Source organism: Lichenostomus cassidix, chromosome 8 (genome assembly GCF_008360975.1).
Source record: "Lichenostomus cassidix isolate B80296 chromosome 8, HeHo_3.0, whole genome shotgun sequence".
Classification (NCBI taxonomy): domain Eukaryota; kingdom Metazoa; phylum Chordata; class Aves; order Passeriformes; family Meliphagidae; genus Lichenostomus; species Lichenostomus cassidix.
In genome coordinates, this window is record NC_139489.1 from 8,820,824 (window position 1) to 8,848,678 (window position 27,855).

Below are 27,855 nucleotides of genomic sequence, written 5' to 3' on the forward strand. Positions count from 1 at the left end.
TGTGAGAGGACATGTTTTTCTTTTCCAGTCTCACAGTAAATAGATATGGAAGCATTCCAAGTGGCTGTCTGATTGCTTTTTGCTCTGGCTGAATGTTATGCTCCTGGAACAGTTGTGGAAAACTCCAGAGGGATGTTTTTCTCTCAGAATTAGTGCCAGCTCCGCTGGACCCGGTGACTGCATGCTTTTAACTCGGTATGTGATGCTCATCCCCCATCAGTGCTCAGGCATGCAGTGACTCAGGGAATCACACAGACTAAGATGGAAGCACACTCTGCCTCAGGATCAGTACTGAGCCCAGTGACCCACACAGTGCTGCTACAGGACACTGATGAAACATCTGTGCTGGAATGAAGAGGAAGGCCCAAACATGGCATGACACTATGGACAAAGGGGATGCTGGGCTGGGTCTGCCTGTCACGCTCCTGGAACAGTTGTGGAAAACTCAGGAGGGATGCTTTTCTCTCAGAATCAGTGTCAGCTCTGCCAGACCTGGTGATCATTTTCATTTACCTCGGTATGTGATGCTTTTCCTCTGTCAGCACTGGTCTGGTGCCACAGTCCTGAGCTAAGGACAGGCAGTGTCCCTGCCTCCCATCTCTGGGGTTCCCTGGGCTGGTGGCAGCTGTGATTTCTCCCCAACATAGCCATGTTTCTCACAAGCACAGACTGATGTGGACAGGGACCTAGTTTGCAAGAGCATGACTGAGAGGACTAGGATTGAGGGACAGGGGTTGTGAAAGCACTGAATAAGTGAGTAACCTATTGAGGGACCAGTTTTAACCACAGACAAGGTTTTGACAGAGCAGGGAGCGAGCCCAGTGTGGCCAGAGGTGTCTGTAGGGGTGCACAGAGACTCCTCACTGGGCATCGAGGTGCTGGAGCATGCCCGGAGAAGGCAACAAGGCTAGAAAACATGTCTTATGAGGAGTGGCTGAGGCAGCAGGGTTTGTTCAGTCTTGAAGAGGCTCAGGGAGACCTCATCGCTCTCCACAGCTCCTGGAAGGAGGTTAGAGTGAGGCGGAGGTCAGTGTCTTTTACTGTGCCTGCAGTGACAGGACCAGAGGTAATGGCCTTAAGATAAGACAGGGAAGATTCAGATTAGGTGTTAGGAAAACATTTTCACTGTTCGGATGGTCAGGCATTGGAATAGGTTGTCCAGGGAAGTGGTGGACTCACCACCCCAGCCGTGTTTTAAGACGCATCTGGATCTGGCACTGGGTGGTTTGGTTTAGTAGTTTAGGGGTTACAAGGGCAGTGCTGGGTGGACGGTCGGAATGAATATATTTAAAGCTCCCTTCTAACCTTGATGATTCCGTGATTTCTGTGGGGCCTCACGGGGCCAGGTGCCCGGGCAGGGGCATACACAAAGGAGTGGACAGAAGTACCAGAACCTGCCGCAAGTGCCGGCTTGAGGGGAGGGCGCGCAGCACACAGAACCCGAGGCACACAGCACCCTCGGCACGCAGAGCCCACACGGAGCCCACACGGAGCCATCAGCCCCACTGTCACAGAGCCCCCTCAGCCCAGCGCGCGCCCCTCCAGCGCACGCGCCGGGCCGGGCGGGAGGCGCGGGGCGCGTGCGCGGCGCGAGGCCGGCGCCGGGGGGTGCCGGTGCTGTGGCAGCGATGGCGGCGAGTGCCGGGATGGGCAAAGGCGGCTCTGGCGCCGGCTCTGGCTCCGGCTCCATCTCCAGCTCCGAGCGGCACGCCCGCCTCCTCCTGGCCCAGATCAACCGGCTGCGCGCCGGCCACAGCTTCTGCGACGTGCGGCTGGAGGTGGGCCCGGAGGCGTTCTCCGTGCACCGCCTGGTGCTGGCGGCCAGCAGCCCCTACTTCGCGGCTCTGTTCGCGGGCGGCATGAAGGAGTCCGGGCGGGACGTGGTGCGGATCGCGGGCGTGGAGGCGGATACCTTCCACACGCTGCTCGACTTCATCTACACAGGTGAGGGCTGTCGGGGGGGCTCGGGGCGGGTGCCCGGCGGCCGCAGGCTGGAGCGGGGCCCCGCTGTGGTTTGGTGCCCGCAGGGGTGGTGAGCATCGCGGAGCACAACGTCCAGGAGCTCATCGTCGCCGCGGACATGCTGCAGCTCACCGAGGTGGTGGAGCTCTGCTGCGAGTTCCTCAAGGGGCAGATCGACCCGCTGAACTGCATCGGCCTCTTCCAGTTCTCGGAGCAGATCGCCTGTCACGACTTGATGGAGTTCACCGAGAGCTACATCCACGCGCACTTCCTGGAGGTGCAGAGCGGGGAGGAGTTCCTGGCGCTCACCAAGGAGCAGCTCGTCAAGATCCTGCGCAGCGAGGACCTGAGCATCGAGGACGAGTACCAGGTTTTCACGGCGGCGATGCAATGGATTCTGAAGGATGTGGGGAAAAGGAAGAAATATGTGGTAGAAGTACTGGAGCCTGTTCGATTCCCTCTGCTGCCAGCACAAAGGCTGTTAAAATACATAGAAAGTAAGTGAACGAAGGGATATCAGATGCTTGTATGTGTTCAAAGTTCCTGGGCTTTGGGGGACAATTTTTTTCACTAGTAGCATGATGAGAGGAAATATTTATAACAAACAAGCTTTATTTAAAAAAAAAAACACAGCTTACTTTAAAAAACGTGCTTTTGAAAAAGTCTTATAAAAGTAGGCAACCTTGATTTGTCTGCTGTTTTAGGAGAACCTACTAATTTTTCTACAACTGAATTGCTTACAGTTTGTTACTTTTCACTGTGGTTTTTTTCTATTCTGCTTATTTTATTCATATTCTGGTTATGTTATTCTTCAAGGTATTCCAGATTTCAGTCTCCGGGTGGCCCTGCAAACTCTGTTGAAAGAATATTGTGAAGTCTCTAAATCTCCCAAAGAGAACAAGGTCAGCAGTTTTCTGCAGGCTTCTAAAGGTCGTCCCCGGAGGAAAGCCAGGAAGTACCTTTATGCAGTAGGTTAGAATGTGGCTGTTTGAACCTTATAAAACAAATTAATATCTCAGAATGCAGTATTTAAGGAGATACTCGAGGATTTTTTTAAAAATCAAAATATATAAAGATAGCAAAATGTTTCATCATGGCTGAGTTACCATGTTAGCTACTTTCTGAGTAGAGTTGCACAGGAGTCCAGCATTCACATTTATTGTCATTGTGACATGGCATTCAAAGCCCAGATTTGCTGTTCCAAAATAATTTGCCTTGGGTGGAAAGCTGCAAATCAGCAGAGGATTTACCCAGGGTTCACTGCTGGAACGGTATATGTAAATTCACTGCACATTCTGATAGCTGCAGTTTTCTTTATGCAGGATAGTTTAGTTCATGTGATGGGATACTTGAAATTGCAGGTTTTCAGCAAAGCTGCAGTTTTATATTGGAAAGGAACATGTTTGTTTCACCCTGTGGGGAGTAACACCAGCTTAGAGAGCAAAGGCTGTTGGCTGGTCTCTGTATTTTACTGAAAACATGATTTCTAATGTTTGTAGTGTTGTGGCATCAGCTCAGCACAATTTCCATGACCCTCAAGGCAACCATTCTTCATTGTATGCTGGAGAAACTAAGCCACTTGGAAGAATCCAATTCCTTCTAAAAGTGCCTAAGGGCTGTACCTGTAGTATTTTTAATGGTTTAGATATCAGAGCATGAAGCTTAACAGGAAGCTCTTACTTGGCCTTTCCACTTACTTTCCAGGTGGGTACACCAGACTGCAAGGAGGTCGCTGGAGTGACAGCAGAGCCCTCAGCTGTGTGGAGAGATTTGACACCTTCAGCCACTACTGGACCACAGTGTCCTCTCTCCACCAGGCCCGGAGCGGGCTGGGGGTGGCTGTGGTGGGAGGAATGGTCTATGCCATTGGAGGTAACAGCTGAAATATGCTTGCTTTCTTACATGAATGCTAGAGAACTCAGGCATGGAGACCTTCAAAATTTTGCTTATTTTAAGTGGTTCTGAGAATAATACAACTTTTAGGTATAATAACAAAGGAATTGAGGTTCCTTGGTTCTCTACTGTCACTGCTCTGTGAGTGCCTGTTCGGGCTCCTGTGCTGGCCAGTTTTCACTAAGCTGCTCTCCCCTCGTGATGTAGCTACTCTCAGATGACTGTATGGATTTGAGGAGATATACTCAGAGATGTTGGCTATTCTGTGGGCTTTGTGTACCACCAGGAGTGGAATTTCTTTTCTCACTTGTAGTCTAGCAGAACCCCATAGCATAAAAGGCAGTAGCACAGGACAGACCACTTGTGGTCTGCCTGCCTGGAAAGGCTCATTATGTATGTTTGCACAAGGATGTGATGAGTAGCCCGACCAGCCCATCATGAAAAAATGCATATGCAGACTGTTTTTGTCACCGCAGAGCTCATTCTTTGCTCTTGAAAACCAGTCAGCTGTGCTGCAGAGTAAAACATGCAGTGCTGTGGTTGTTCACCCCTCTGATGTTTTCAGTAATGTTTCAGGGAACTATTGATGAAAGTGGTTCCTAGTGATGATTCAGTTCTGGATATAAATGAAGCTTTTGCTATGTTGGCTGTTTGGCTAAAAGATAAATCTTGTATTCAAATGGTGCCTGTTATGGAATAATGCTTCCATATCTGCAGTGCAAAACATTGCATTTCCCCTGACTCTTTTTGCTCTTACTATGCAGGCGAAGACAACTCAATGATTTTTGACTGTACAGAATGTTATGATCCTGTTACTAAGCAGTGGACAACTGTGGCTTCCATGAACCATCCCCGTTGTGCTCTGGGAGTGTGCACGTGCTATGGTGCTATCTATGCTTTGGGTAAGTTGTGGAATTTTTCTAGGTGAAGTTAAAGAAGTTAATTCATGGAACATGCAAATTTATTTGATCTTAAATCTTGGTGATGCAAATTTGTAAACTTAATTTTGAAAAACAGCTGTGTCCGTAAGTATTAGCAGATATACTAAATCTTTGTGGATTAGTTATTGTTTAGTTATAATTTATTTCCATTGTGGACTGCATGCTGATTTCAGAATTTGTCCTGGAACAGTGCACTGTATGTCTAAAAATGCAGATAATATACAATTTCATGCCATTAAATTCATTAATGTGTTTGCTGTCATTTGCAGGAGGCTGGGTTGGAGCAGAGATTGGCAACACAATTGAAAGATTTGATCCTGAAGAAAATAGTTGGGATGTGGTGGGAAGCATGGCTAAGCCCCGGTACTGCTTTGGGTGTTGTGAAATGCAAGGTGAATATTGTTAAGTTTGTATCCATAAATAGTTCAAACAGCCACTGGATTTTGAAGCTGTATGTTTCAGTAATGAATTCTTACCTTTGTCTTGTACTGAGCTGTCAGTCACACATGCTTGTGTCTCACTTGTTTGTTGTTCTGGTAATCTATTTTTAATTCTGCAGAATTCAAAGGCTATAAAGTTCTCTCTTTCTGCTGCCTTTTATCTCATGAAAACAAGTTTTTATGTAGCTGCCAGTAGGGAAATCCAGTTAGTCTTTTAACAGTTGATTGTTCTTCCTGATACTGCTGTTATTTACTTTCCACATTTGGGTTTGCATGTTTTTCTTTGTGACAATCTGAAGACTTGCCACAGGTTATTTTAAGACAGACATGTCTAAACATTTGATCAATAAATGTACTTCTTAAGTATTTGATCCTGACCAGGTCAGCAGTTGCAATCTTCTGAACTCCTCCCTCTGCGCTTAATAAATTTTTGCTTTCCTCAGAGCTTCTAGTGCTTGAGCCTCAAGCTACTCGTGCAAAACCTTTATGTATTCTACTACTGAGCAAAAGGAGGATTTTCTGTCATTCTTTACCCATTTAATGTCAGACTGAAACTTGTGTTGTGACAGTAATTTTCTGTCTTTGTATTATGAAGCCTAAAAAAGGAGGAACTCTGTTTCTGCAGGTTTGATTTATGTCGTTGGTGGTATCAGCAGTGAAGGAGTAGAGCTGCGTTCTGTTGAAGTCTACGACCCCATCTCTAAACGTTGGTCTGAGCTCGCTCCAATGGGTACCCGAAGAGCCTATCTTGGTGTAGCTGCTCTCAACGATTGTATCTATGCTGTGGGAGGCTGGAATGAATCTCAGGATGCACTTGCTAGTGTAGAAAGATACTCATTTGAGGAGGTATGGTTGAGTCCCTTCTTTTCATAAATGTAGATTGCATCAGCTTTGTGTGAGATGCTATAGCGGTAGCCCGTTCCCTTTCTTTAAAAAGAAAAAGCTGGAAATTCCATTTCCTTCTCAATTCTGGCCAGTGATCTTGAGTGAAACAAAACTTTGGTGATCTCAGGGGTTGTCCTAAGTAGTTGCCGTGGTTTAACCATGCACAGATATACAGTGGTTTGGTAAATACTTGTTAGGATTAACACGAGAGGAGAGATTCCCCATCTGCAATAGAAAGCTCAATAATCTGGATAGAGAGAAAAAACTCACTGTAAAGGTAAGAGTTATCTTCTGTCGCAAAATTTGAGGATCTTTCTTTTGCATCAAAATGTAGTAGTGTTTTAGCATGACTAGAATAAGGTAAGAAATTATTCTAGACTCTTATTGCTCCCGTTTCTGTGGATGCTCTTTGGAAGAGTAGCTACTGTTAAAAGCAGAACATAATCCCATGTGCCAATCTGTTTTGCTTTCCAAATTGAATCTAGTTTTCCTTTCCACCCCCGCCTCAAACTGTACCATTCTCTATTTTGGAGACTGACTGCATCTTGCAGTGACTTAAGAAAGGGAGAGGCATTGTGTACAGACAATATGGGATCTTTAGTGACTAACTCGATTTGGACCCTCCTGAAAGTGTTGTCATTCCTGGTTTGATAATCCTCTTGATGCTGTACACATACCAGGCTTAAACCTAAGAAGTGTATATATAGTGTTCTTTGTACATGTTTCAATCTTTAAGCTTTAAAAGTTACTTTATCAGAATCAGGGCTTGCCCTAAAACTATTTCTTGATCTTTCACCTTCTTGTTAGGAGAAGTGGGTTGAAGTTGCATCGATGAAGATCCCAAGAGCTGGTGTCTGTGTTGTGGCTGTAAATGGACTTCTCTATGCCTCAGGAGGCCGAGCTCCCAGTCCTGATTTTGCTGCTCCAGTAACCTCTGACTCTGTTGAAGTTTATAACCCTCACATGGACAGCTGGACTGAAATTGCCAACATGATCACCAGCCGCTGTGAAGGAGGTGTGGCTGTGCTGTAAAACACAAAGAAAACTCGTTCAAGGAATGAGTAAATGTGTCTTCTCAGATTTCTGGTTTCATTGGCCAGAAACCTCTTGTAACACAGGAGCTTCAGTGGAGAATTAGATCCGAGGGATTTTCTTGAGCAAAAGGAAAAGCCCTTCAAAGTAAATTGGCTTATCCAGTGTCTGTCTCAGGAAGTATTCTGTTAAGAGTAGGAATGCCTCTTATAACTGGATTAAGCTCACTGAAATAAATGGTGAATTTGCCCTGTAAAAATCTGAAGAAATAATTCCAGCACATTAGAGACATAATCAGGTTGTTACTCAGCTGGCATTTTAGCCAGACTTGCAATCTGGAAATGGGTTATTGTCGACAGCAAGGAGTTGCCTGTAGGTAAGATCAGATGGGTGATTTGGATGGCATTAGTTCTTTTTCTGGCAGAAAACAAGGAAGACAAGGTAACAGACGGGGAAGACTTGGTGCCTCTACTTATGACCTTGATGCATTTGAGCCTGTTTTCTGTTGCTGGACATGGTGGGCATTAAGTATGAATTTGATCTTTACTTTCTGGCCACTCCACAAATTTGAATAGTGAGTGGATGAGGATTTCCTATTCTGGAAAGTTGTCCTCACAGTTCTAATAATGCCATTCCTCTTCAGCACTGGCTTTTCTTCTCAGTGGTGTCAGTAATGCCAGTAGAGCTTCTTTTTGTGTAAGCTCTGGTGAATTTTAAATGCAAATGCTATTCATTAGATTGGCTGTTTTGTTTAGACTGTTCTTATATAAAAACACAGGGAAAGGCTTTTGCCCCCGTATTTTTTTTCCCATAATCAAATGTGTTTTTACCCTGTGTGACACACGCTGAGACTTGGCATTGAATATTTGCTGTTCTACAAGGCACACTCCTTCACCTTCACTACATCTTGTATCCTGCCTCATCCAAATTTGAGCTAATGGAGCTTTTTGTGATAGAATTAGCTGCATTTAGCATTAAAGTGATGATAACAGTGTGCTCTTAAGGAGTTTGTATTTAGCTCAGATACACTTCGTAGAACAGTACTACCAGGAGTTTGGAGTTATTTTTAGATTCATTTAATTAATGTATTTGAAATTGTTTTTTGCACACTGTTTGCATTTTCAGCACAACTGAAAGTGATTCTGAAGTGAGGCTGCTTGAACTTTGATAGACAGTGTTATTCTGGAGCACATAACCACAATTGGAACGTCACAAAACAGGAAGCCTGGCACTGTGTAGACAAAGGAACATTCATGCTGTTTAGGTCAATATCCCCTGTATAAAATTAACAAATGAATACATTAATAAATCCTCCAAAGGTGAGTGTTGCAGGTACCTTAAGAAGCTGGGTCCTAAAATCCAACATAGGGTTGGGCTAAAACATGCTAGATGATGGAGAATTTCTCTGATTGTTCCATAATCTTGTGTGTGCTTTTACTTTAAAGGATTTCTTATGTGTCTGAATTAATGTTGTTCAGTTTTTGGGTTTTTTTCAAGTATAAGCTTGTTTAAATAGTTTTTCATAATAAAATGCGTTTTCAGAACTGACTGTAATGGTTTTGAATAGGTTGCTTTCATAACTTAGTAAATTATATTACTGCCACTTTCATATAATAGGCAATTTTTTTTTCTTTTTATTGGAAATCCTATTTCCCAGTAGAACACTAGGGAAAGATTGGTTATAAATTGTGACTGTTTGAGTGGTGAAAGTAACAAGTTTCTGCATGTTGCTGTTGAGCAGCTAGCAGAGTAATGAAGGTACTAGTTCTCAGTGGTAAGAAGGAATGACTTTTATTGTTTTGATTTCATCACATATATAGAGTTTTCAAAAGTCACTCAGATTGGTTAGTCAGAAGCTTTCTCCCAGGCCTGATTGGCCAGGCCTGCACTGTCCAAGTTTTGGGACACTGTTCCAACAACATCCAAACTTTAGCTTTATTTATAAAACACAAGAAGAATTCTCGTGGGAAAAACCTGTGCTAGCCACATTTGCAATCACATTTCTCTTCACAGTGTAAAATCACTCAGATTTCTTGGGCATTTGGCTGCCTTGCCAGCTCTATTCAGCCCTCTGTGGGATGAAATTACAGGTAATATTTCTTAGGCTTTCTTCAGGATCCCTCATGGGTTTGAGAAACCCTGCCTTAGCTGTATTTTATTAGCTTGGGAACTAGGAGTGTACTTCTGATCCCCACCTGTAAACTTCCTGGTTTAATTGAGCTTGAGGGAGTCTGCAGTTGTGTGAAGTTACCTTCTCTAGGTTTTCTAACTGATTCTGTCATGTTTGAATGAAACTTGGAAGCTGGTTGATTATGGTCTCTGATCCTCAGCACCTCTTTTACCTAATCAAGACAAAACCAGGACTCTTCTCTGGACCCATCTTAAAAGATGCCATGTCTAAGTAAGAAGGAATAGAAAAAACATTTTCATTCACAAACTCAATTTTATTTGTTTTATATTCAGAAAGCTCTGAAATATATTGTTTAATAGGGTATTTTCATACTTCAGCATAGAGCAATTGATACCCATAATTATTTAATATATTGTTTAAGATACAAAGGTTAACAGGTTGCAAAGGGAGAGGCTGGTGTACAGATCTGCTGTTTCAGCAGTATGGTATAAGATGGCTCCATCTCCAGGATAGGCAGGTTTCTTAAACATCTGCTTTGCAGAATGAGCAGGTAACAAATTTATGGGGACAATATGTGCTTTATTCGGTGTAAAACAACAATGAAGAATAGTGCTTTAACAGAACAATGAGGATTATCTGGTCCTAAGACCATGTGTGGATGTCATTTTCAGCTTTCTTCTTGCATCTTAAACTGTACTTAAATATTTCTGATAAAAAGCTTACAAGAAATATGCCCCCCTCCCATTTCATAGGTTTCTTGAGGTAGCTGACACTATAAAAGAAAAGCCATATGACTTAAGCTGGGTCTTCCACTGTTCCACTAAATGATGTGCTAGGAAGAATTAAGTAGAAAGAGCATATGCTTCTCCAGTGGTTTCAGTAATAGGCTTGTCATGGAGGATATGCAGGCTACAAGTCCACTTGTTCATGTCCAAATATATGGATTCTTAGGAGGGAGATGACAGAAGCTACTTTCAGTCCCATTACCTGATCCCTTAGTGCCAGCACTTGAGTCCTTGTGTCATAGCATAAGACAAAACCTAGGAACAGGTGGCCCAGGAAGATTATCTTCTATCTTCTGTGGTACCTTGTCCAAGATACAAAGTTCCCCCTTCAGCTTTTCCCCACTCCAGCACAGCAGCAGAATGAGACATTTCAGGTGAATGCTGACTTGGCATGCCACTGCAAAAAAAACTCACACTGCACTGAGCACTTCCTCACACAGCATCCCTGGAAGTGTTCAGGCTGGATGGGGCTTTGAGCAACCTGATCTAGAGGAAGATGCCCCTGTATACAGCAGGGGGTTGGAACAAGATGATATTTAAGGTCCCTTCCAACCTGAACCATTCTGTGATTCTGTGATTTTCAGCACCTTCCTGAAAATAGGAGTGAAATAGAAGTCTTGTCCCACAACACAGCAAGTGAGTATGGATACACTTTTGCATAATTCTCTGCCACTTCTTTAAAAATCCAAGCTAGAACTGCTTTCACCTTGTTATTGTTGTTTTCCCCACCTCAGAACATGATCACACATTACAATTAAACCAGATACTTTCATAGTTCAGCATAGAGCAATTCATACCCATGTCATTTTGAACCTCCATTCTAAGCTCCTATAGCAGCAACATCTCATTCAGGAGTGATTCTTTGTTCTACAGATAAGGACAGACTCAAGCTTGCCTTGGAAATCATTGCTATTTACAATCCTTTACTCCTCTAGCTTCAGAATCGGTTTAAAAATAATTTTGCTTCAAGAATAAGCATCTTGATCCCTGCTATCATATGACTTCTAAGCACAAGTCAGTCTTTATCTTTCCTGAAACTCCATACCTTATTGGCAGATTATAGCTTTTCCCTATTGATTTATTAATTTGTGTTCTGCTGTATTTTTCTGTCATCACTTTGCTCCACCTCTAAGAAAGCTTTCAGTGCTACAGTGGCTAACAGGGATGATACCATCACCACTGTTCCCACTAACCTCAGTACTTTAAACCACCTGGGGTAGGTAGGAAGAAGGGAAATGTCATAGTGCAGTGCTATCCCTAAGGCCACCATGAGCAGTACTGCTCCCTGAGTGATATCTTTGAAAAGCAAGGCTTGGCAGGCAAGCAGAGGAGGAACTGTGCCGTTAGCCAGGTTCAGCCAGTCCGGCTTGGCTGGGCTGTTTTCTGGGAGAGCAAACCCCCACCTCATTCCCCCTAGGAAAGATGCTGTGGCAGCACCATAGGCAACCTGAGCAAAGGCCAGCCCTGGGTAGTAGGTCCCCTGGATGACCATGGCCAGGGGCACAGCCACAAATGGAATTAGTCCCCCAAGGCTTAAGTAAAGTGCAGGCTTGGGGGAATACTTCAGTGATTCCAGGCTTTTCTGCGATTCTGCCTCAGATTCTGCAGGGGTTTTCTTCTTGAAGACGGGGAGAGAGGTGTGAAAACCCTGGAGCTTGGTTGTGTAAACTGATGCTGGTTTGAGGTTCAGAGATGTTGAGAGAGGACCCACATGTCTCTGCAGCTGGAGGGCGAAGGAAGACCAAGATGTCTTATTCTTCCCACAGAGCAGCACTCTGGCACCAGTCACCTTCTGGAGCTGCAAGCACAAAACTTGTTCTGAACACTGCACAGTGCAGGCTTACAGATCTGCAGGTACCTGAGCTGCTATGGAATATTGTACCAAGTGGTTTTCCAGGTCAGGTCACACCACAGCTGTCCTTCCTCTTGAACTTCAAGGGGTTTTAACTGAGCCAATGGAGGTGCCCAGTGCAGCTGATGAAGAGCAACTGGGCTCTCCAGAGTGCATAAGCAAAGCTCACTCAGTGCCCACCTATCCTTTCCCCCACACATGCATTCTTCAGGCACTTTTAAGATATATCAGTCCTTTTCAGAGTAAAATGTAAGTTTCATATAGAAGCAAGATGAGGTCACCCTAGAAACTAGCTACCATCCCCTCACTACTGCATCAAGAAGTGACAGGAAAAAAGACCTCGAGACAATAAAATTTGATTTTATAAAATAAATAGCTTTGCCTAAACATGCTGTAGAAACTATGAACTATTCCAGAAAAGCAAAGTGATAAACATGTGATAAACTCCAACTTAGACACCACCCTTTTTTCAAAGCTCCAGTCGTATCTTTTGCTATTTTACTTATAAATAAAATTAGCAAAAAAAAGCCTTCAGTAACTTACTTTGAAAGATGTGTGGAAGCAGCATCGTTGTATGAGAGGAAACATATTTCTTTTGTCAATGCCCTAAAACAGAAAAATTCAGAAGGTCTGAAACTGATGCATTGCTGAGTTGGTCTGATGCTCAAAGCTCAGTCACAGTCTACACATATCAGATTTAAGACTCTTAAGGTATATATTTACACAAATACATATTTAAAGAGATGTATGTATATATATTACATATATATTCAATCAGTACTTGCCCACTACAGAATATTTAATTTCAGGCAGCTTTATGAACTGAAGTTCTAAAGTTGTATTAACTGTTGCAAAAACAATTTCTAGTTAAAGAATCAGGGAACAGGCTTCCCACTCACGGATCATCTCCTCTTCAAGGGATAAATCACTGCACAAAGCTTATAAATGAGCAATTCCTCACACGCGGCAAAGGCGATCATTAATAACAAAGGAGCGGAGAAGCCATCGCAGCTGGCTGCCGGGCTCGGCACTCACCGGGGAGGGCGGGATATCGCCCTGGGTTTGACTGCACAGCTCCCGGTCCCGCTGCGCCGGGAGGAAAAGGAGGCTCCGCGCAACCAAACTGCACTCGCGGAGAGGGAAGGGAGAGGAGACTATATATATCTATATTTATATACACACGAGAGGGAGGCGGGGCCACTCTGCACACCGGGGACCGGGCAGGACTCGCCCGGTGCTGCCGCCGCCCCGGACCCGCTCGCTGTGGCGCCTTCCGGTGCCCCGGTAAGCGCTCCGACGGCGCCCGGCGCTCAGCCTACTGGTCCGGGCGGGAACCGGTGCGGCTCGTCGTGTTCAGCCAGGCCGGAGCAGAGAACACCCGAGCCGATACCGGGGGCAGCAGCCCCGGTCACTCTCAGCCTGAGGGCCGCGGTCGGTCTGGCGGAAGAGAGATACGCTCCTCTCCCGCCCGCGGGACAGACCCTCTGCTGTGGGGCGCCGCGGCCGTTCCTGTTTTCTACCTTCCGGTACCATCGCATCAGGCAAGCCTCTCCCAGGCGGACTACAAATCCCAGCGTGCCTTGAGGCATACCCCCGGCTATCTACGTGCTGGAGGTAACGGGTGGCCTCCTGGGACGCGTAGTCTGCGGCTGCTTCCGACAGGCGGTGACGAGGGAGGTGCGAGCCGCCGCCTCTGATTGGCGGAGCGGGAGGCGCGTGGGCCGGGGCGGGGGCAGGGAAGGGAACCCTGGGGGCGTGTCCCTTCCGCGTGCTCGGCCCCGCCCGGCGCGCGCGCGGGCCCCGCCCCCTCCGGCCCCCGGCCGGGCAGGGCTGGGCGGCCATTTTGGGCAGAGCTTTGTTATGGTTGTGGGGCCGCCGGAGCCGCGCCAGGGCCCGCCCGGTGAGTGCGGCCCCCGCGCCGCCCCCGCCGCGCCCCCCGCGCCCCCCGCGCCTTCACCCAGCCCCTGCCGCCCCCAGGTCCGCCCCGCCGCCCCCCGCGGCACCGCGGGCTCGGCGCGGCCCGGGAGCGGCCTCCCGCCAGGCCGGCCCCCCCCCGCGCTCGGTCCCGCGGCCGCGGCGGCTCCGGCGGGGTGCAGCGCGAGGTCCCCGCGGGCAGGGCCGGGCCGGGGTGGGCGGCGGGGGCCGGGGCGCTGCGGTTTATTGTTTCCTGCTCAGCCGGGAAGTTCGTAGCGCTGACACTGCCGGAGCTGAGCTCCTGTCATGGGGCCGTCCGTGAGCGGGGCGGGGGGGGCGGGCCGGGGCGGCGGGCGAGTCCCGGGGGGCCGGGCAGGGGCGACCCGCTGTAGGCTGGAAACGAAACCGGGTGAGCGCTGCTGGCCCAGCCGTTTCCCTTCCCTCCGGGGCCGCACTTCCCGGCTGCCCCCGGCGGGAAGGGGCGGTCGGCGCCCGGCAGTGACACGTGTGCTGCGGGCAGCCGGGGCCCGGCTCGCTCTGCCCTGCCAGCGAGGCTGGGAAACTTGTCAGGTGCCGCTCGCCGTCTGCTCGTAGGGAAGCAGCGCCTGGCCCGAGCGTGAGGCAGCTCTTTCCGGTGTGAAAGTTATTTCCGCGTGTCCGGTGTGTTTTGTGCCCTCTTGGCTTAAGGTCTTGCGTGGTTTAACTTGAACGGCTGGGGCTGGACTTGATCAGAACGCGCCTAGCGTTTCAAATATCCATCTAAGACTTTGAATTCAGTTTAGTTTAGTAACGAGCTGTTTTGGAACGATTTTAGAGCAGTCAGTGGGTGTCTGCACAAGTTACGAGTTTTTAAACAGCTTTAGAGGAGCAGTAGCTATTTAAATTCTTATACGTAATGGTGGAATGGTTTTAAAGTGTTGCTTAAAAATCTTTTTATATTAACATGACCAGGTAGGTCAGCCTGCCTTTCCCCGCCCCCGAGCTGTGAGTGACACAAGTGTTAGTAATGTTGATAATACTCTGAAACGTTGCAAGTGCCTGAGCAAAGTGTGGAAATAGCAAAGAGGGGGAATGGAGATAACAGCTGAGATAATTGGAGCACCATCAAAGCTGAGTTTTCTGTAGAGTTGACATTGCTTCTATAAAAATGTTAGGTGGTTATGAAAAAAGCTTATGCAAATGTTACTTCATGAATGAATATGGCTGGTATTTCAGTGAAAGGTTCCCCGTGCTTATCCATTTGGAGACTGGTATTTGGAACTTCCAGTTTCTGACTCAGGAAGGAAACAGCTGTAGAGCAGTGCTAGGAACAAATAAAATTCCCAGATTTAAGAGGAGCAGTTTTTCCTCTCTCAGTCTTTCACATAATTTCTGGAGAAATGTCCCTTTAAGAAGAACTTCTCGGAGTGTTGCGTTTAGAATAGAAAGGCTTCAGGTGATACTTCATGTTTGGTTTTTTTTTTTTTTTTTACTGCTATTTGTAGGGAAGTGCAGCCCTCTGCATTTTATATTCATCTAGTTTATAGCCTTAATCCTATATGACACAGAAGTTTCCATTGCAGATAACATGCGAGGACCTAAAGCGAAAATATGCAGGGAACAGATGGCATTTTAGAAAAAAGCAAATCCTATATTTTCTGCGGTGTCTCAGAAATATGAGGAGCGGAATGCAGATGTGAAATACAACAAATCAAAAGGAAGTGCACATTTTATGAATGTTAGGAAAATACTTTGAGGATATTTACAGGGTATGGTCACCTTGCCCCACATATGTGACTGCTGTATACGTGTGTATTACTGAATCTTGAAATTCCTGTTTTAAATTAGGAAATTAAGTCACTACAGGAAAAATAATATTCACTAGTATTTTCATTAAATGGAAACAGTATTTCAAGAGTTGTGGGATCTTTATTTTAATACAGAACAATGCTGTGGTTGGATCTGGGAATTTCTTCAGGAGCATGGGGTGTCAGATAATGTAGTTCTTGCCTCTGCAGAGTGAAGAAAAACTATTGGCTCAGGAGCTAAAGTTACCTTTTTTTTTCAGTGTTACAAGTTGTTTGAAGTTAGTTGTGTAACTGCTGAATTGACTTAGCTGTGAAGTGTACTCCAGGGTGTGCTTTGTTTGTTTGTCTGTACGAAGAGATTGGAAAAGGGCTGACTCTGTTCAGTAGAACTGAAGCATAAAGCACCTCTCTCCAGTGGAGTGCTGGCTGTGATTGCAGGGACACAGCTTTTCCTTACAGCTTCATAGAAACAACCAGACTGTTGCTCTAACTTACTGAAGGAAAGGTCTGAGTTACTGGATTTTGCAGTTGATGAGGTAGCATGTGTACCAGGAAGTTTGTCTGAGATTTTTAAGTTTTATATTAATTTATTTGTAGAGGCAGGAGTGGTTTAGTTTTGGTTCTGCAAACTCAGCAATGTAGGTAGACATTTTACTGTCACTTACATAGTGACCACGATGCCAACTAAATCATGTGTGGCTTTTGTTTCAGCAAGAGGAATTGAAGTCCATGTTCTCTTTGCTCGTCAGATTTAATGAAAAGCATGAAGTTGGCAGAAATATGGTCCTGCTCAGAATACTTAATGAGAGCCAGGATGTTGTTTAACTTGTGTGCTGTAACTTTATATGTTCCTGTGAAAATGTGCCAAACTTCCATGAGTTACTGTATGGTCAGAAGATAAATTCATGTTTTTGGGAGTGGATTTAGATAGAGATTGATAGTGGCTAAGTGTCTGCTCCCCCATAGGTGTATGTGCAAACACAGACCTAAAAGTTCTAGGTTAGACAGGGCTGTGAGCAGGACAAGTAAGCAGGGAGGGAAGCATTTAGGCTTAATTGATCATACATATTAGTGATCAGGCTGTATCACTCCAAACTGGAAATTCCTGATTAAAGTATGCAGCTCCTTCTCTAACTGGTCTTCAAAAGTCGGGAGAAGAATTTTCACGCTTTATACTACTAAGACCTTTCTACAATTAAACAGCAGAACAGTTTTGCAAATTGTTGGTGTATGCAGTTCCATAATATGACTAATCTGAAATAGTTGCACTTCCAAGGTCTGGCTTAACAAAAATGCTTTGAACCAGTGCAGCCAAACATAACTTGAGGTTTTCTGCAATAAATGATGCTCAGAAAGAAATATTTTGCAGCATGTGACCTTGTGCCTCAGGGACTGTTGTACATTAGGGAGTTCGTCAGGAGCAGCTGAAGTTCTAGGACTTACAGACATTCTAGCAAAAATGCCAGTGTTGGTTTGTTTTCTCCTTGAATCTTGTGATCATTTCTAGTTCAGTGTTTTGCATAGTTTTATCCTGCACACTGGAGGGAGGATCACAGCTCTATGGTGTGATGTTAGTGGCTCTTGATAAGAAAGTATGTGTATAATGTTGTCTTAATGTCCTTGGTTTTAGGAATCCCCTTTTTTCAACACAGGGAGAAATTATGGATTTTAATTTAATTTACCTTAGAGCAGTTTTATTTTCAGTGTCTTCTAGGTTCTGGATGTCTGTGTGACCCCCTCCCCATAGCATAGTTGCAACATACAGAGCATGTGGCAATGAGTGACACTCTCTTGGAATTTTGTCATCTTCATTTTGTGATGAACAATTAACTTGTAAATAAAGGACTGAGTCTCCCAGGGAGGTATGGTATTATTCTGGGTACAGAAATTACTGGTATTTACGAAGTTGCCGGTGAAGGTGTATGGTAGAGATTACAACAGGTCTCCAGCCTTTCAGCAGAGAGGTTTGTTTTGCCATTGTGTTACAATGCGTCATCCATCATCAAGGGATTAATCAGGACTCATGGGAGATGATCTGAAAAGACCTTTGATGGTAATCTTAATAAAACTCAGCAAGGAACTCTGATCCTGAAAATGTTGAATGTGTTACGATCTTGACTGTTAGTTTGGGAAAACTGTCTTTCCTCTACTTTGAACTCCAGTTAAAAGTAGAGAAAGAGGTTAATGACAACTTTAATGTCTTCAGGTTGACTGGGCCTTCTGGAAAGTATCCTCTAGTATTTAGGGAGCTGAGAGCCTGTGGGGGTGGGAAAAGTTTCAGGGTGCTGAAGAGTTGAGGAGCATTTCCCTCACAATGTCTGGAAAAAAGGCAAGACTTGGGTATGTCCAGGGGAAGGGTGTTCACATTAGGGAGTCTGTCCTGCGTCATGTACTTCTTGATGGTTTCACTTCCCTGTATTACAATGATGTTCTTAATTAACACACAGATAATGTGATCTTGGCAAATTCAACAAATGGTCTGAAATCAATAGCTTTGGATTCAGCCATTTTGGTGTAGATGGGTTCAAATTACTGTGTTTTGGTATATTGCCTACGCAGACAAGTAGCAGCTGGCAGGGCAGCAGTTCTGTGGGGGAGTATCTGGGGGTTGTAATGGTTCCTAAATTATCATGAGTCAGCAGCATCGCTGTCATGAAACTTCACTTGTCATACTGGAACATATAGGAGCATTTTAAATAAGGTAATGAAGCAGTTTCTCCATTCTGCCAAGGAGTGGTAGGTCTTCAGCAGGAACTATCTTGTTCAGTTTGGGTTAGTGTCATACTCTGGAACATTATGGCTGTGTAACAAGATCTGCAAAGAAAATAACAAAGTCTGTGAAAGAGAGAAACCATAACTAAGGATTGGGAAAAAATGGATTGTTTACCTCAAAAGTGGTTTTATTCAACGTGTTTCATCAGACATTAGCAGGTGATACAAAAAGCAGCTTTAAAAAGTTACCTGCAGGTATAACTGGGAGGCAGCTCTGACATCCTGTCACTGCCTGCAAGCTGTCACACTTGGTAGGTGGGTCGCATCAGTTTTTTCATCATTGGTACTTTGAACTTGAAAGCTTGATCTTTGCTAGTAAAATTTGACTGGTTGAGGGTGGGTTGTTTGTTGTTTTGGTTTTTTTTTTTTTTTAATTTGGCTATATTTGATCCCAGAATATGATAGTAGATCCTTTTTGTTCTGCCAAATGGTGCTGAGATACAGGGTGATCTGTGGGACTTCCCCAGAAAAAAAACAACCCACCTACTAAAGTTGCCTTTTAGTCAGAGAATACTGAAGTATTGATCTGGAGAAAAGATGTCTTAAAAGGTACCTGCAAGAATTTAGTCAGGTTTCCACATCCATCATGAATAAAACAAGTAGTTATGAGTTGAAATTGCAGCAGAATATGTTCAGGTGAGGCATTAGATGTTGGGACAGGCTTTCAAGCCATAAGAATAACCAAACAGATTTTAGGGATACACTAGAGAATGCTGGTATGCTAATCTGGTTTGATTTTCAGCTTCAAAAAAAATATTCTGGTGGAGGTATGTATAACTTCATAATGAATTCCAGTATGTTGATAAAAAATTTGTTTTTCCCATACTTTATGAGACATTTTTACAGTTAATATTTGGACCTTAGGAAGCTGAAGATCACTGTACAAATTGGTGAAGGGGAGCATTGCTTTGTTGACTTTCAGAGACATCTGATGGAAGAGGGTAGAGCTAAATTCTTTGAGATATCAGGAAAAGCTGTTTAACTGTGCAATGTATGAAGATTTTTTTTTTCTCACACAGATGTTTTGCTTGTATTCCCTAGTTTATTGTGGGACACTAGGATAGAAAAATGGCAGTGTTTTAATCTTGGTCTGCACAGTTTACCTGCAGAAGAACAGGACAATAAATCTCTGCAAGATCTAAAAGCAAAGCTCAGACCAGCTGGACATTTTGTCCATAACTCCTTGCTATATTTCAACTCAGTTTCACAGTCTAGATCATAGAGAGAGCTCCAGGAAAACACTGTGAACATCCAAAGAGGATACATCTCCCAGCTGCAGCAAATCGTTAGATCACAGGATTAGAGATCACTTTTTCTTTTTTTTTTCAGGCCAAGACCAAACTAATGGAGTATATGTTACAATTGCAATTTATTTTTTATGTATAGGAGTTGTTTTAAACAGAATTGTGTTCGGTGACTTTTCTGCATTGATGTTTGTTAATACTTTCTCAGTCAGAGAAAGTGCTGAAAATGGTAAACCAGTGGAATGAAAACCATTGCAGACAACGTAAACTTTACAAACTGTAATGCAGGTGTTGTACACATGCTGAAAAGTGCTGAGTGAACATATCTTTGTCATGTCCTAGTTATGGGCAAATAAACGTGGAGTTTGATCATATTGTCCTGGTCTTGATGTAAAAGGGTTTGGAAATAAGCCAGATGCAGGGAGGGGCAGAGAAGGTATGAGTTGTCCCTCAGTCTTGGCATGTTGTCTTGGAGGGGAAGTACCTATAACTGGAATGCACCTCCCTTCCCAGTTTGTGCTGGTCTTGTAGGACCCAAGAAATGGTATTGAGGGGAAGAATTACAATAGTACTGCTTTGAAGAATGGTCTGTTATTTCTGAGTGTCCTCTGTTTTGTTGACTTTCAATTCTCCTTCCTCTTTGCATATGACATGCCTTCTACTTGCTTATCCTTCATCTGGAATGCAGATCTGTACTTCCCTCTGCTTGATTTGTAGTCTCTCTTGCCTTGACACAAATATTTGATAAATAGTCTGGTTGCATTTAAGGCTCTTTTCCAAAGGAAATGTTTTTTTGCCACTCCAAATGGAGTATATTTAAATGTAAATGTGGTGTAGTAGCAATAATAACCCTGGTAAAATACTGGGTTATAAAATACCCTTAGTGGGAAATACCCATCCCATTATATTTTTTTTAAGGTACTGGAAAACTACTTACTTAACTTCTACTTAGGCTCCATCCACATCTCTGGAAGACAGGTAGGCAGGAGGTATGTAGCATGCAGCAGGGATAAGCCAGTAATTACATATTTGCAATTCTTTCCTGATGATGGGGAACATTATCCTGGTGTGTGCTGCTGAGCAGTAGAAGTGACTTTGTTCCTTAAGGCTTTGGGCAGACTGTACAGATGGGCTCTTCACTGCCATTTCACTCATTCTGTCATGAGGGTTTGGGGATGAGAGTAGTACCTTAAAGGCAGCCATGACAAGGTGCTGTGCTGTGTAAGGTTCTGGGCAGAACAGAGCCTTATCTTGACTTATTTGCAAAAGGTCTGTAGATCAAAGTGCAGTACAAAATAGATGTTGGATTTTGTTCCTTAAAGAGCAAAAAGGACCTTTGGATTTGATTTAAATAGTAGGATGCCTTCTCCAGATGTAAAATACCTTATTTAATAAAGTGCTAAAGCTGTTTGAAAGTTCAGAACATTGTTCACATTTAAAGCCTAATGCTATTTAAAATGTATTTCTTTGGTTTGTATCAGTAGTGTCAATAGATACACTCGTTTTAAGAGAGGTGTACAATCCCTGAAACCTTGCTCCCTGCAGCAAAGCAGAGCAGTAAACAGGTTTTAATATTTCAGGTAAGTACTGCAGTTCTGTAACATAGACAGTACTAAAGACAGTTAAAGGGGCGTTGGAGGGAAGTGGAATCTTAGCAGGCACAGGAGAGAGGCATAAGGGATGGCAGTATTGCCAGGGGCTGCACACTGTGAAACATGCAGGAATAATTGGTAGGAGGCATAATATCTAGAAACTGTGAGCTCTCCTATTTTGTGCTTATGAGAAGTTCAGCCTTTTAGATTTTATGTGTTTAAAATGGCCTTATCTTGGTATTCTTGTTGCTTTGAGGAGTAAACTCATGAAAACCCCTTGGAAGGGTTCATTTTTGATGTATCACACTTGCTGGCTGAGGTCCAGAGGCTTATCTTACACAGGCTTCTGTACAGGTTCCCCAGATGCTGCCTTTTCCAAAATGTGCTTTGGGCTTCTGAGTTAAGTATGTCTTGCTTCCAAAGACAAGTTTGCTGGCTTTTACATGGTAACCTTGCTGGCAGAAACTTGGATCAACAGAGACTTGGAGGGCAGGTATCGATCAGTCAGTAACATTTCTAAAGGTGGTGTTTGTTAGTGGTTTTTTCTTGTTCGATCAAGAATCTTTCCTACAGAACTAGAAGTCACTTTTCTCTGTTACTTGGTTGTTATTCTTGTATGCCCTTGTATCTTTAATTGCTGTCACAAAAGAAAAAAAATCATCTCCTTACCCCCCTGCACTCTAGATCTCAGTATGTATTCACAAGACCAGACTGTTAAGGCTTTGCTCGGTATGTGGTTTTGCGGGGGTAGGTGTTTGTCCAGAAATTTTGAGGGAGGTAAGACTGGGTCAGTGTGACCTTGGAGAAGTGGAAAGTAAGTATGGGAAGGGACAGGTTGTTTATGAAGCAGAGCTGTGGGAGATGTCAGTGGAAGGACTGTCAGTAGAGGAAAGGGGATTAGGACATAGATGTGTCTGTATGTACCTTTCTTAACCTATTTCCAGTTCATTTCACTTAGTCATCTGGTTTGCATAAGTGGTCAGGTTGGTATGATTTTCCCCCACCCCTAGCCTGTTACTCTGGAAGAACTTTTGTATGACCAAGCTTCTAGCATGTTTTCATCTTGGAATATAGATTTGTAGTGTTCTGTCTAGAATACAAAACAGTTTTGATGACTCTGCAAGATAGATTCATTTGCTTTAAACTTGAAAAACAAGGTGTTAATCTCTCAGTAATAGCTGCTTTTCACTAAAACATTTAATATCTGTATCTGGGAAGATTTTAGTTTAGTACATGTTTAACATTTTAATCCATCATTTAGTGTTCTAAAATGAGCTCACATTTCTATAATTCTAGAAAACCTATTATGAGTGGTGCTTTGCGTTTTTAGATGCTAGATTTTTTTCAGCAGACAGATACAATTTAAGCAATGTTTTTTGCAGTATTTTTAATCCATAGGGCTGTCCTTTATATTCATGCAGCCATTTTGGAAGGCTGGCTGTTGGATATAATGGAAAGAAACAAGTGGTGATGGCATATCTGGGGTATAGTTGTTCTGGTTCCTAATACCTCAGGTGGGTAAGCTCTACCAGTTGTACGTGCCATTCCGGAACATCTGCATTTGCCCTCTCCAAAGGGAGCTGTTTTTCAGTTGTGCAGACAGGCTGAAGGTGTGTCTAGACAATTGTATTAATGGAAGTAAAAGCAAAAGGGAAGTAAGTTTGTTTTGTAGATACTTTATGTAGGTGAACTGGAAATGAGTGATCTCAGCTTGTGGCTCACCAGTTGTTGTGACAACTATTGAATGAGTTATGTTGCACTTGTGTCTTTTATAGTAAGACCTCATAATGCATGCAAGGTTGAAGCAAGTTTTATAATTACATTATAAATGTAATTCACTGGCACAGATTGCCCAGAGAAGTTGTGGATGCCCCATCAGTGGAAGTGAGCAACCTGGTCTAGTGTAAGGTGTCTCTGCTCATGGCACAGGGGCTGTAACTAGATGTTCTTTAAGTCTGTGTGCCCAAATATGATTATTTTAATCAATAAAATGTGTATGATGTTGAGACCAAGCCATGAGCCATGGTCTGTTTGGATTTTCTTCTGGAAAACAGGATAGTGAAATTTCATGTGAGGCTTTTTAATATCTTTAAGGAAATCAGTAGTGTGCTTGTGAGTTGGGCTTCCAGGCTGTGGCTCCCTATTTCTGTGAACATACTGAATGAATTGGAGGTTATTAGAAAGAGATATTTTAGCAAATGCGTATTGTATTAATTCCTTATCCTAAACTAACATACACCTATTCAGCAGCCCTACTGTGAAAAGTAGCTAAGTGGAAAGTGGTCTGTTTTGAATGTTTGGGCATATCAGCTTGATTAAATAACTTTAAAAGAGTTTCACAGAAAGAAAACTGATGAGGGAAGTAAATTCTGTTCTGCCTTCTGCATCCATTAAATTGTTCACTAATTCTTCTGAATGCTTTTGTAGCCCAGCTGACATCTGATCTTTAGGAATATTACTGAAATCCCAATTGACTTAGCTGGTTAGAAAAACAAATCTATTCTTTTTTAAGTAAACATGTTTTATTTAGAGTAATAGATAGAAATGCAGTGAACTGAAGTTGTGGCAGCAATAGACAGGTGTTGTCCTTATGACCTTTTACAGCTGCTATTAACTGGATTGATAAATGTGTAATGAAGGGTAAAAGTTTACTTTTATGCTGGTTTTCCGCTAGAGGCTCCACGTTTTTGTGATTTGCTGTTGCAGGAGAGGAGAAATTGAACTAGAGACAGCAATTAATAGGATTCTTGGTAGGCAACAGTGCTGAAGGGATCTGGGGACGTTTGCTGGGTACAGTGAAGCAGAAAAAGCACCCAGTAAAATGTGTGCATTTCAGAAATGCGCACTGCAGTCCGTAATGTGAACAAGGTAGCCCTAGTTCCAGGTATTCCCAGTGAGGTGGTGTGCTGGAACAGCACGTCATGGCACAGCACGCAGGCTGGAGCTCAGGCAGGGTAGACTGTGCTTCCCCTTGGGTTTTTACAGTCTTTTGGGCCAAGGCAGAGATAGAGGAGGAAGTAATAGGAAAAATGCACCACTACTAAGGCTCATCTGTTCTGTTTCGTAGGACTTTTGAAATATCTTGATCTATTTCCAGTGAATAATTTCATAGCTCAGTGGCTCTGATTATCTGTAGCTTGCCTCTCTAGGCTCATGTTCTGGCCAATGTAGGTCTTTACATGTTGAACACGTCCTTGGTTCCCACTGTCAGGTACATCTGAAAAGCTCAACTTGAGAGTCAAAGATTTAGAAGCTCTGGTTTAGAGATTAACTCTGATGGAGTCTATGTTACAAATAGAAATGAAAGTAAACAGAAGGCTGAAAACAACCAGGCAACTCCATGCAACTGTGGTGCAGCAAGAACCCTTTATGGAAGGGGTATTGGAGAATGGGGGTTTCTCTCTGACTATAGATGTTTCTTACTGTGGTCTCTGTCTGTTTAAATTGAATATGCTTGTATGTTCCTTCTGTTTTCATGCCAGTTTTTAATATTTGTTTAGACAAACACACTGTAAAATCTGGTATATAAAAGAGCACCTGACAATTTTGTTTGACTCAGTGATAAAAACCACTTTTACTTGCATGTAAAAATGACACAGGAGGATATTTAGTTGTGAAACTTAAGCATTTACCAAAGGAAAACTGTACTTTTGGAACAACAAAAACTTATGAAAAGAGGTTGCTATGAAGTAACTGTTAAGACATTTTTAATGTTACATGTAAAAAATTATAAATTATTTTTAAAGGTTAATTAGAACTGTTAACAAGTGGAACCCAGGTGCTAAAGAGTTTAAATTTTTTTTTTGTACTTGGATTACTTGCCAAAAGCTTACTCATTTTAATGGGTGAAAGAATATGTTGGGATAGTTGTTAAACAACCTTTTTTTTCTACACCAATGCTCTTTAATGCAGATTTCATTGTTTTGAAAGGAGGTATGCCTTTAGAGAACATTTCATTTAGTGGTACTACTATTATTGTCTTTTTCTGACTTGTATTACTAGAAATAATTCATATTTTAATTCATTTAAAAGGAGAGTGAGAATTAAATTTGCATTGACAAGCACTTTTGTTTGCTTTTTTTCTGGAATTGGGAGTGGCTACTGATGATCTTTGTCCTTGTGTTTTCTGTAGTGAAACAGAGATCAGTTCGATTGAACTGTAAATGCAATATGAGAAGAACTGAGTAGTTTGCAAAGGTCACTTCAGTTCTGTGCAGTAATAGGGGGGAAAAAAAACCACTGTGTTAGATATTAGGAAGAAAATTTTTCAAATGCACAGTTTTGCCACTGTATAAATGGGCCATGCTCCCAAATCTTGAACACTTGATGCCATTTTGGTGACGTTATACCTAAAGAATAGGGTAAAGTCTCGTAAGAGTGATTAGAGGTGTTCAGAAGGCTTCCATGAATACTTTTAGTTTGAAAGAGACATAACTTGATGAGTCCATATACCTTGTGTAAAATCATGAGCATCATAAAAAACGGAAGAGAATGTGGTTGGGCACATTGACAGCACAAGAAAATATTCAGTTGAATTGAGGCTGACATTTTTTATAGCTACAAGTTGACTTCCACATAAAGCACAAGTTAGCTGTGCCCACTTTCACTTGGGAGGCAAAGATGTATAAATGTGTCTAAAAACAAAGCAACTGAACAGATTTGCATAGAAGCTCTGACTGGCAATAAATTGTAATACAGACTCTAGCTTAAAAGTCTGAGAAAGTATCCTGGGAGTCCTGATGCTATTTGTTCTTGGTGTTGCACTTTTTTTCTCAAGAATTTATTGTAGGTTGCCGTGAGAGAGGGTAATGGAGAGACTTTGGGTCTTGCCTGTTAGGATTTTGTGGTGCTACTGTTGTCAGTAATGTGGTAGGTTATGGAAGTGGTCTCAGGTAGGCTGCAGATGTGCTGTTGGACAGGATTCAGTGTGTGTGAGAGGGAGGGGGCTCTGAGGCACAGCACGTGGGCTAATCCTGGAGACCAGAGGGTTTCAGTGCTACTATACAGTATTTCATCGAACAAGGTTTTCGATTTAGCAAAATGTATTGCATCTAAATGTTGCATCCCTCATTCTTTTTGTGCTGGGACATGCCCAGGTAGGTGATGACAGAAGAGCAGTGTATGTGCCTACTGAATTGCAGAGTCAAGTCTAGAAGTTGTACTAAACTGTTACATGTATGTTAGGCACTGCTTAATGAGCAGCCCTGGCACTCACACTACCAGTGATGTTGATAATCTATAAACTGGTGGTTGGAGTTGTACAAAATGTTTCACCTTGGCATTGATTGAGCTGACATATAAAAGCAGCAACACAAACTGTTGATACGCTTTTCTTTTCCCTTGCCTTTTCCAAAGGTACTGGGAACTGTTTTGGTAAATGGAACCTGAGTATTGTATTTGTGTGGTGTTTTTATTTTTGTTGTGTACTCAGACCTGGTTTTTACTTGAAAACTGCAGTTCTGTGGTGTTCATTTATTTAGACACCTTAAATCCAGAGAGCAATTCTCTGTGGACTTTCCTCTCTTTAGGTCCATTTTTCACATTGCTGTGAACCATTCTCAAGCTTCATTAAATCAACTTCTTAAATTTTTTAACTTCTGTCAATAGTTTGACATAGCTTAATTGCTATAGAGTTTGTTCTGAAAAGCATATTTATTCAGAAGGTAATGAATCTTGTTTAAATATAGTCAACTGCATTGACTTTGTCCCTATTTTGTCTTCTGCTTACTACTCATATGTTTGATAGTAGACTTAGAAGGTCACATCTGAAGGAGTTCTGTACCTGTACAGAGTTCAGTGTGATAGGAAATCTGTTTTGTTTGCAGCAGATGTTCCATTATGTCCTTTATGCACATGGAAAAATTGTGCTTTAATATAAAAACACATCTTTGTAGATTAGAACTTTAGTTGTTTGCAAGATGTGATGCTCAGTAGATTGTAGCACAGGGTAGGGTGCTCAGATTAGTTTCCAGGTCGGTAATTGTGTATAGCCATGACCATTCTGGCTTTTCCTCATCTTGGCTGGTAGTTTGTATGGGTTGTGAGGCTGCTTGTTCTTTGTCTCCAGAAATGGGATCGTGGCTGAGAGCTTAGATGCAAAGCTCTTTACCAACTCCTCTATACAAGAGTAACATCTAGTTCCAGAAAGAAAAAAACAAAGCATAAAAATGAAGGGTTTTATTAAAGGGGTGACCCAGAAGATGAAAGGTGGTTATTCTTTTACTATTTCCAGTGTGTGTTTATTTTGAGCCTTCATCAAAATCACCTTAAAAACTTTTTTTAAAAATCCACATGCTTAGAGTAAAGAATGAAATAACATATGCAATGAAAACCAAAACTCAAAGAATGGAACCATATCCAAACAAAGGAAACAAACTCTGATAAGTCAAATAAAAAGGCATAATAAGGCACACCTAAAGGCATCCTGAGAAAAACAGCTGATGGCAACTAAACAGTAATAAAACTTCTCAGTTGTTTCAAGATCACTAAACTATCTGTTTGCTTCTGGTTAGGTAGAATGGTTCAAGGAAAAAGAGGTCATAGTGGAATAACTTAGGTTTTGTTGTTGGTGGTATTTTCTGTGGAGAAGTTAATGGAATACTGGTTGTATTACTGTCATCATCCC

The 27,855-nt window shown here is 43.0% G+C and overlaps 3 protein-coding genes across 5 annotated transcripts in view; 2 read left to right on the plus strand and 1 right to left on the minus strand.

Annotated features, from left to right (window-relative positions):
- Positions 1-1,585: 1,585 nt before the first annotated feature.
- IPP (intracisternal A particle-promoted polypeptide) lies at positions 1,586-8,699 on the plus strand. Its single transcript, XM_085067714.1, has 8 exons — positions 1,586-1,944; positions 2,028-2,459; positions 2,779-2,934; positions 3,667-3,834; positions 4,620-4,757; positions 5,066-5,188; positions 5,862-6,082; positions 6,929-8,699. Exons 1-8 carry the CDS (start codon positions 1,629-1,631, stop codon positions 7,151-7,153), a joined length of 1,779 nt encoding a protein of 592 aa, XP_084923840.1. The 5' UTR covers positions 1,586-1,628; the 3' UTR covers positions 7,154-8,699.
- An 877-nt stretch (positions 8,700-9,576) lies between these two features.
- On the minus strand, positions 9,577-13,505 carry TMEM69 (transmembrane protein 69). 2 transcript variants are annotated; one of them, XM_085067717.1, is made up of 3 exons: positions 12,957-13,505; positions 12,465-12,527; positions 9,577-11,867 (listed from the first exon to the last, which is right to left on the minus strand). In XM_085067717.1, exons 2-3 carry the CDS (start codon positions 12,507-12,509, stop codon positions 11,151-11,153), a joined length of 762 nt encoding a protein of 253 aa, XP_084923843.1. In that variant the 5' UTR covers positions 12,510-12,527; positions 12,957-13,505; the 3' UTR covers positions 9,577-11,150. The 2 variants fall into 2 exon arrangements, with proteins under 2 accessions (XP_084923843.1, XP_084923844.1); XM_085067718.1 differs by lacking the exon at positions 12,957-13,505 and adding an exon at positions 12,883-12,945.
- A 171-nt stretch (positions 13,506-13,676) lies between these two features.
- GPBP1L1 (GC-rich promoter binding protein 1 like 1) overlaps positions 13,677-27,855 on the plus strand; it is a 31,970-nt gene continuing 17,791 nt past the window's right edge. For both annotated transcript variants that reach the window (XM_085067715.1, XM_085067716.1), the window contains exon 1: positions 13,677-13,821. The gene's annotated coding sequence lies outside the window, so the exon portion shown is untranslated. The remainder of the gene's footprint in view (positions 13,822-27,855) is intronic.

Bases quoted from the DNA above. Each gene is read 5' to 3' on its own strand.
- IPP (XM_085067714.1), top strand. From the start codon at position 1,629: ATGGCGGCGAGTGCCGGGATGGGCAAAGGCGGCTCTGGCGCCGGCTCT. The intron at 3,835-4,619 runs GTAACAGCTGAA...CTTACTATGCAG, and splicing joins AATGGTCTATGCCATTGGAG to GCGAAGACAACTCAATGATT. The intron at 6,083-6,928 runs GTATGGTTGAGT...CCTTCTTGTTAG, and splicing joins AAAGATACTCATTTGAGGAG to GAGAAGTGGGTTGAAGTTGC.
- TMEM69 (XM_085067717.1), bottom strand. From the start codon at position 12,509: ATGTTTCCTCTCATACAACGATGCTGCTTCCACACATCTTTCAAA. The intron at 11,868-12,464 runs GTAAGTTACTGA...TTGTGCTTGCAG, and splicing joins GCTTCCACACATCTTTCAAA to CTCCAGAAGGTGACTGGTGC.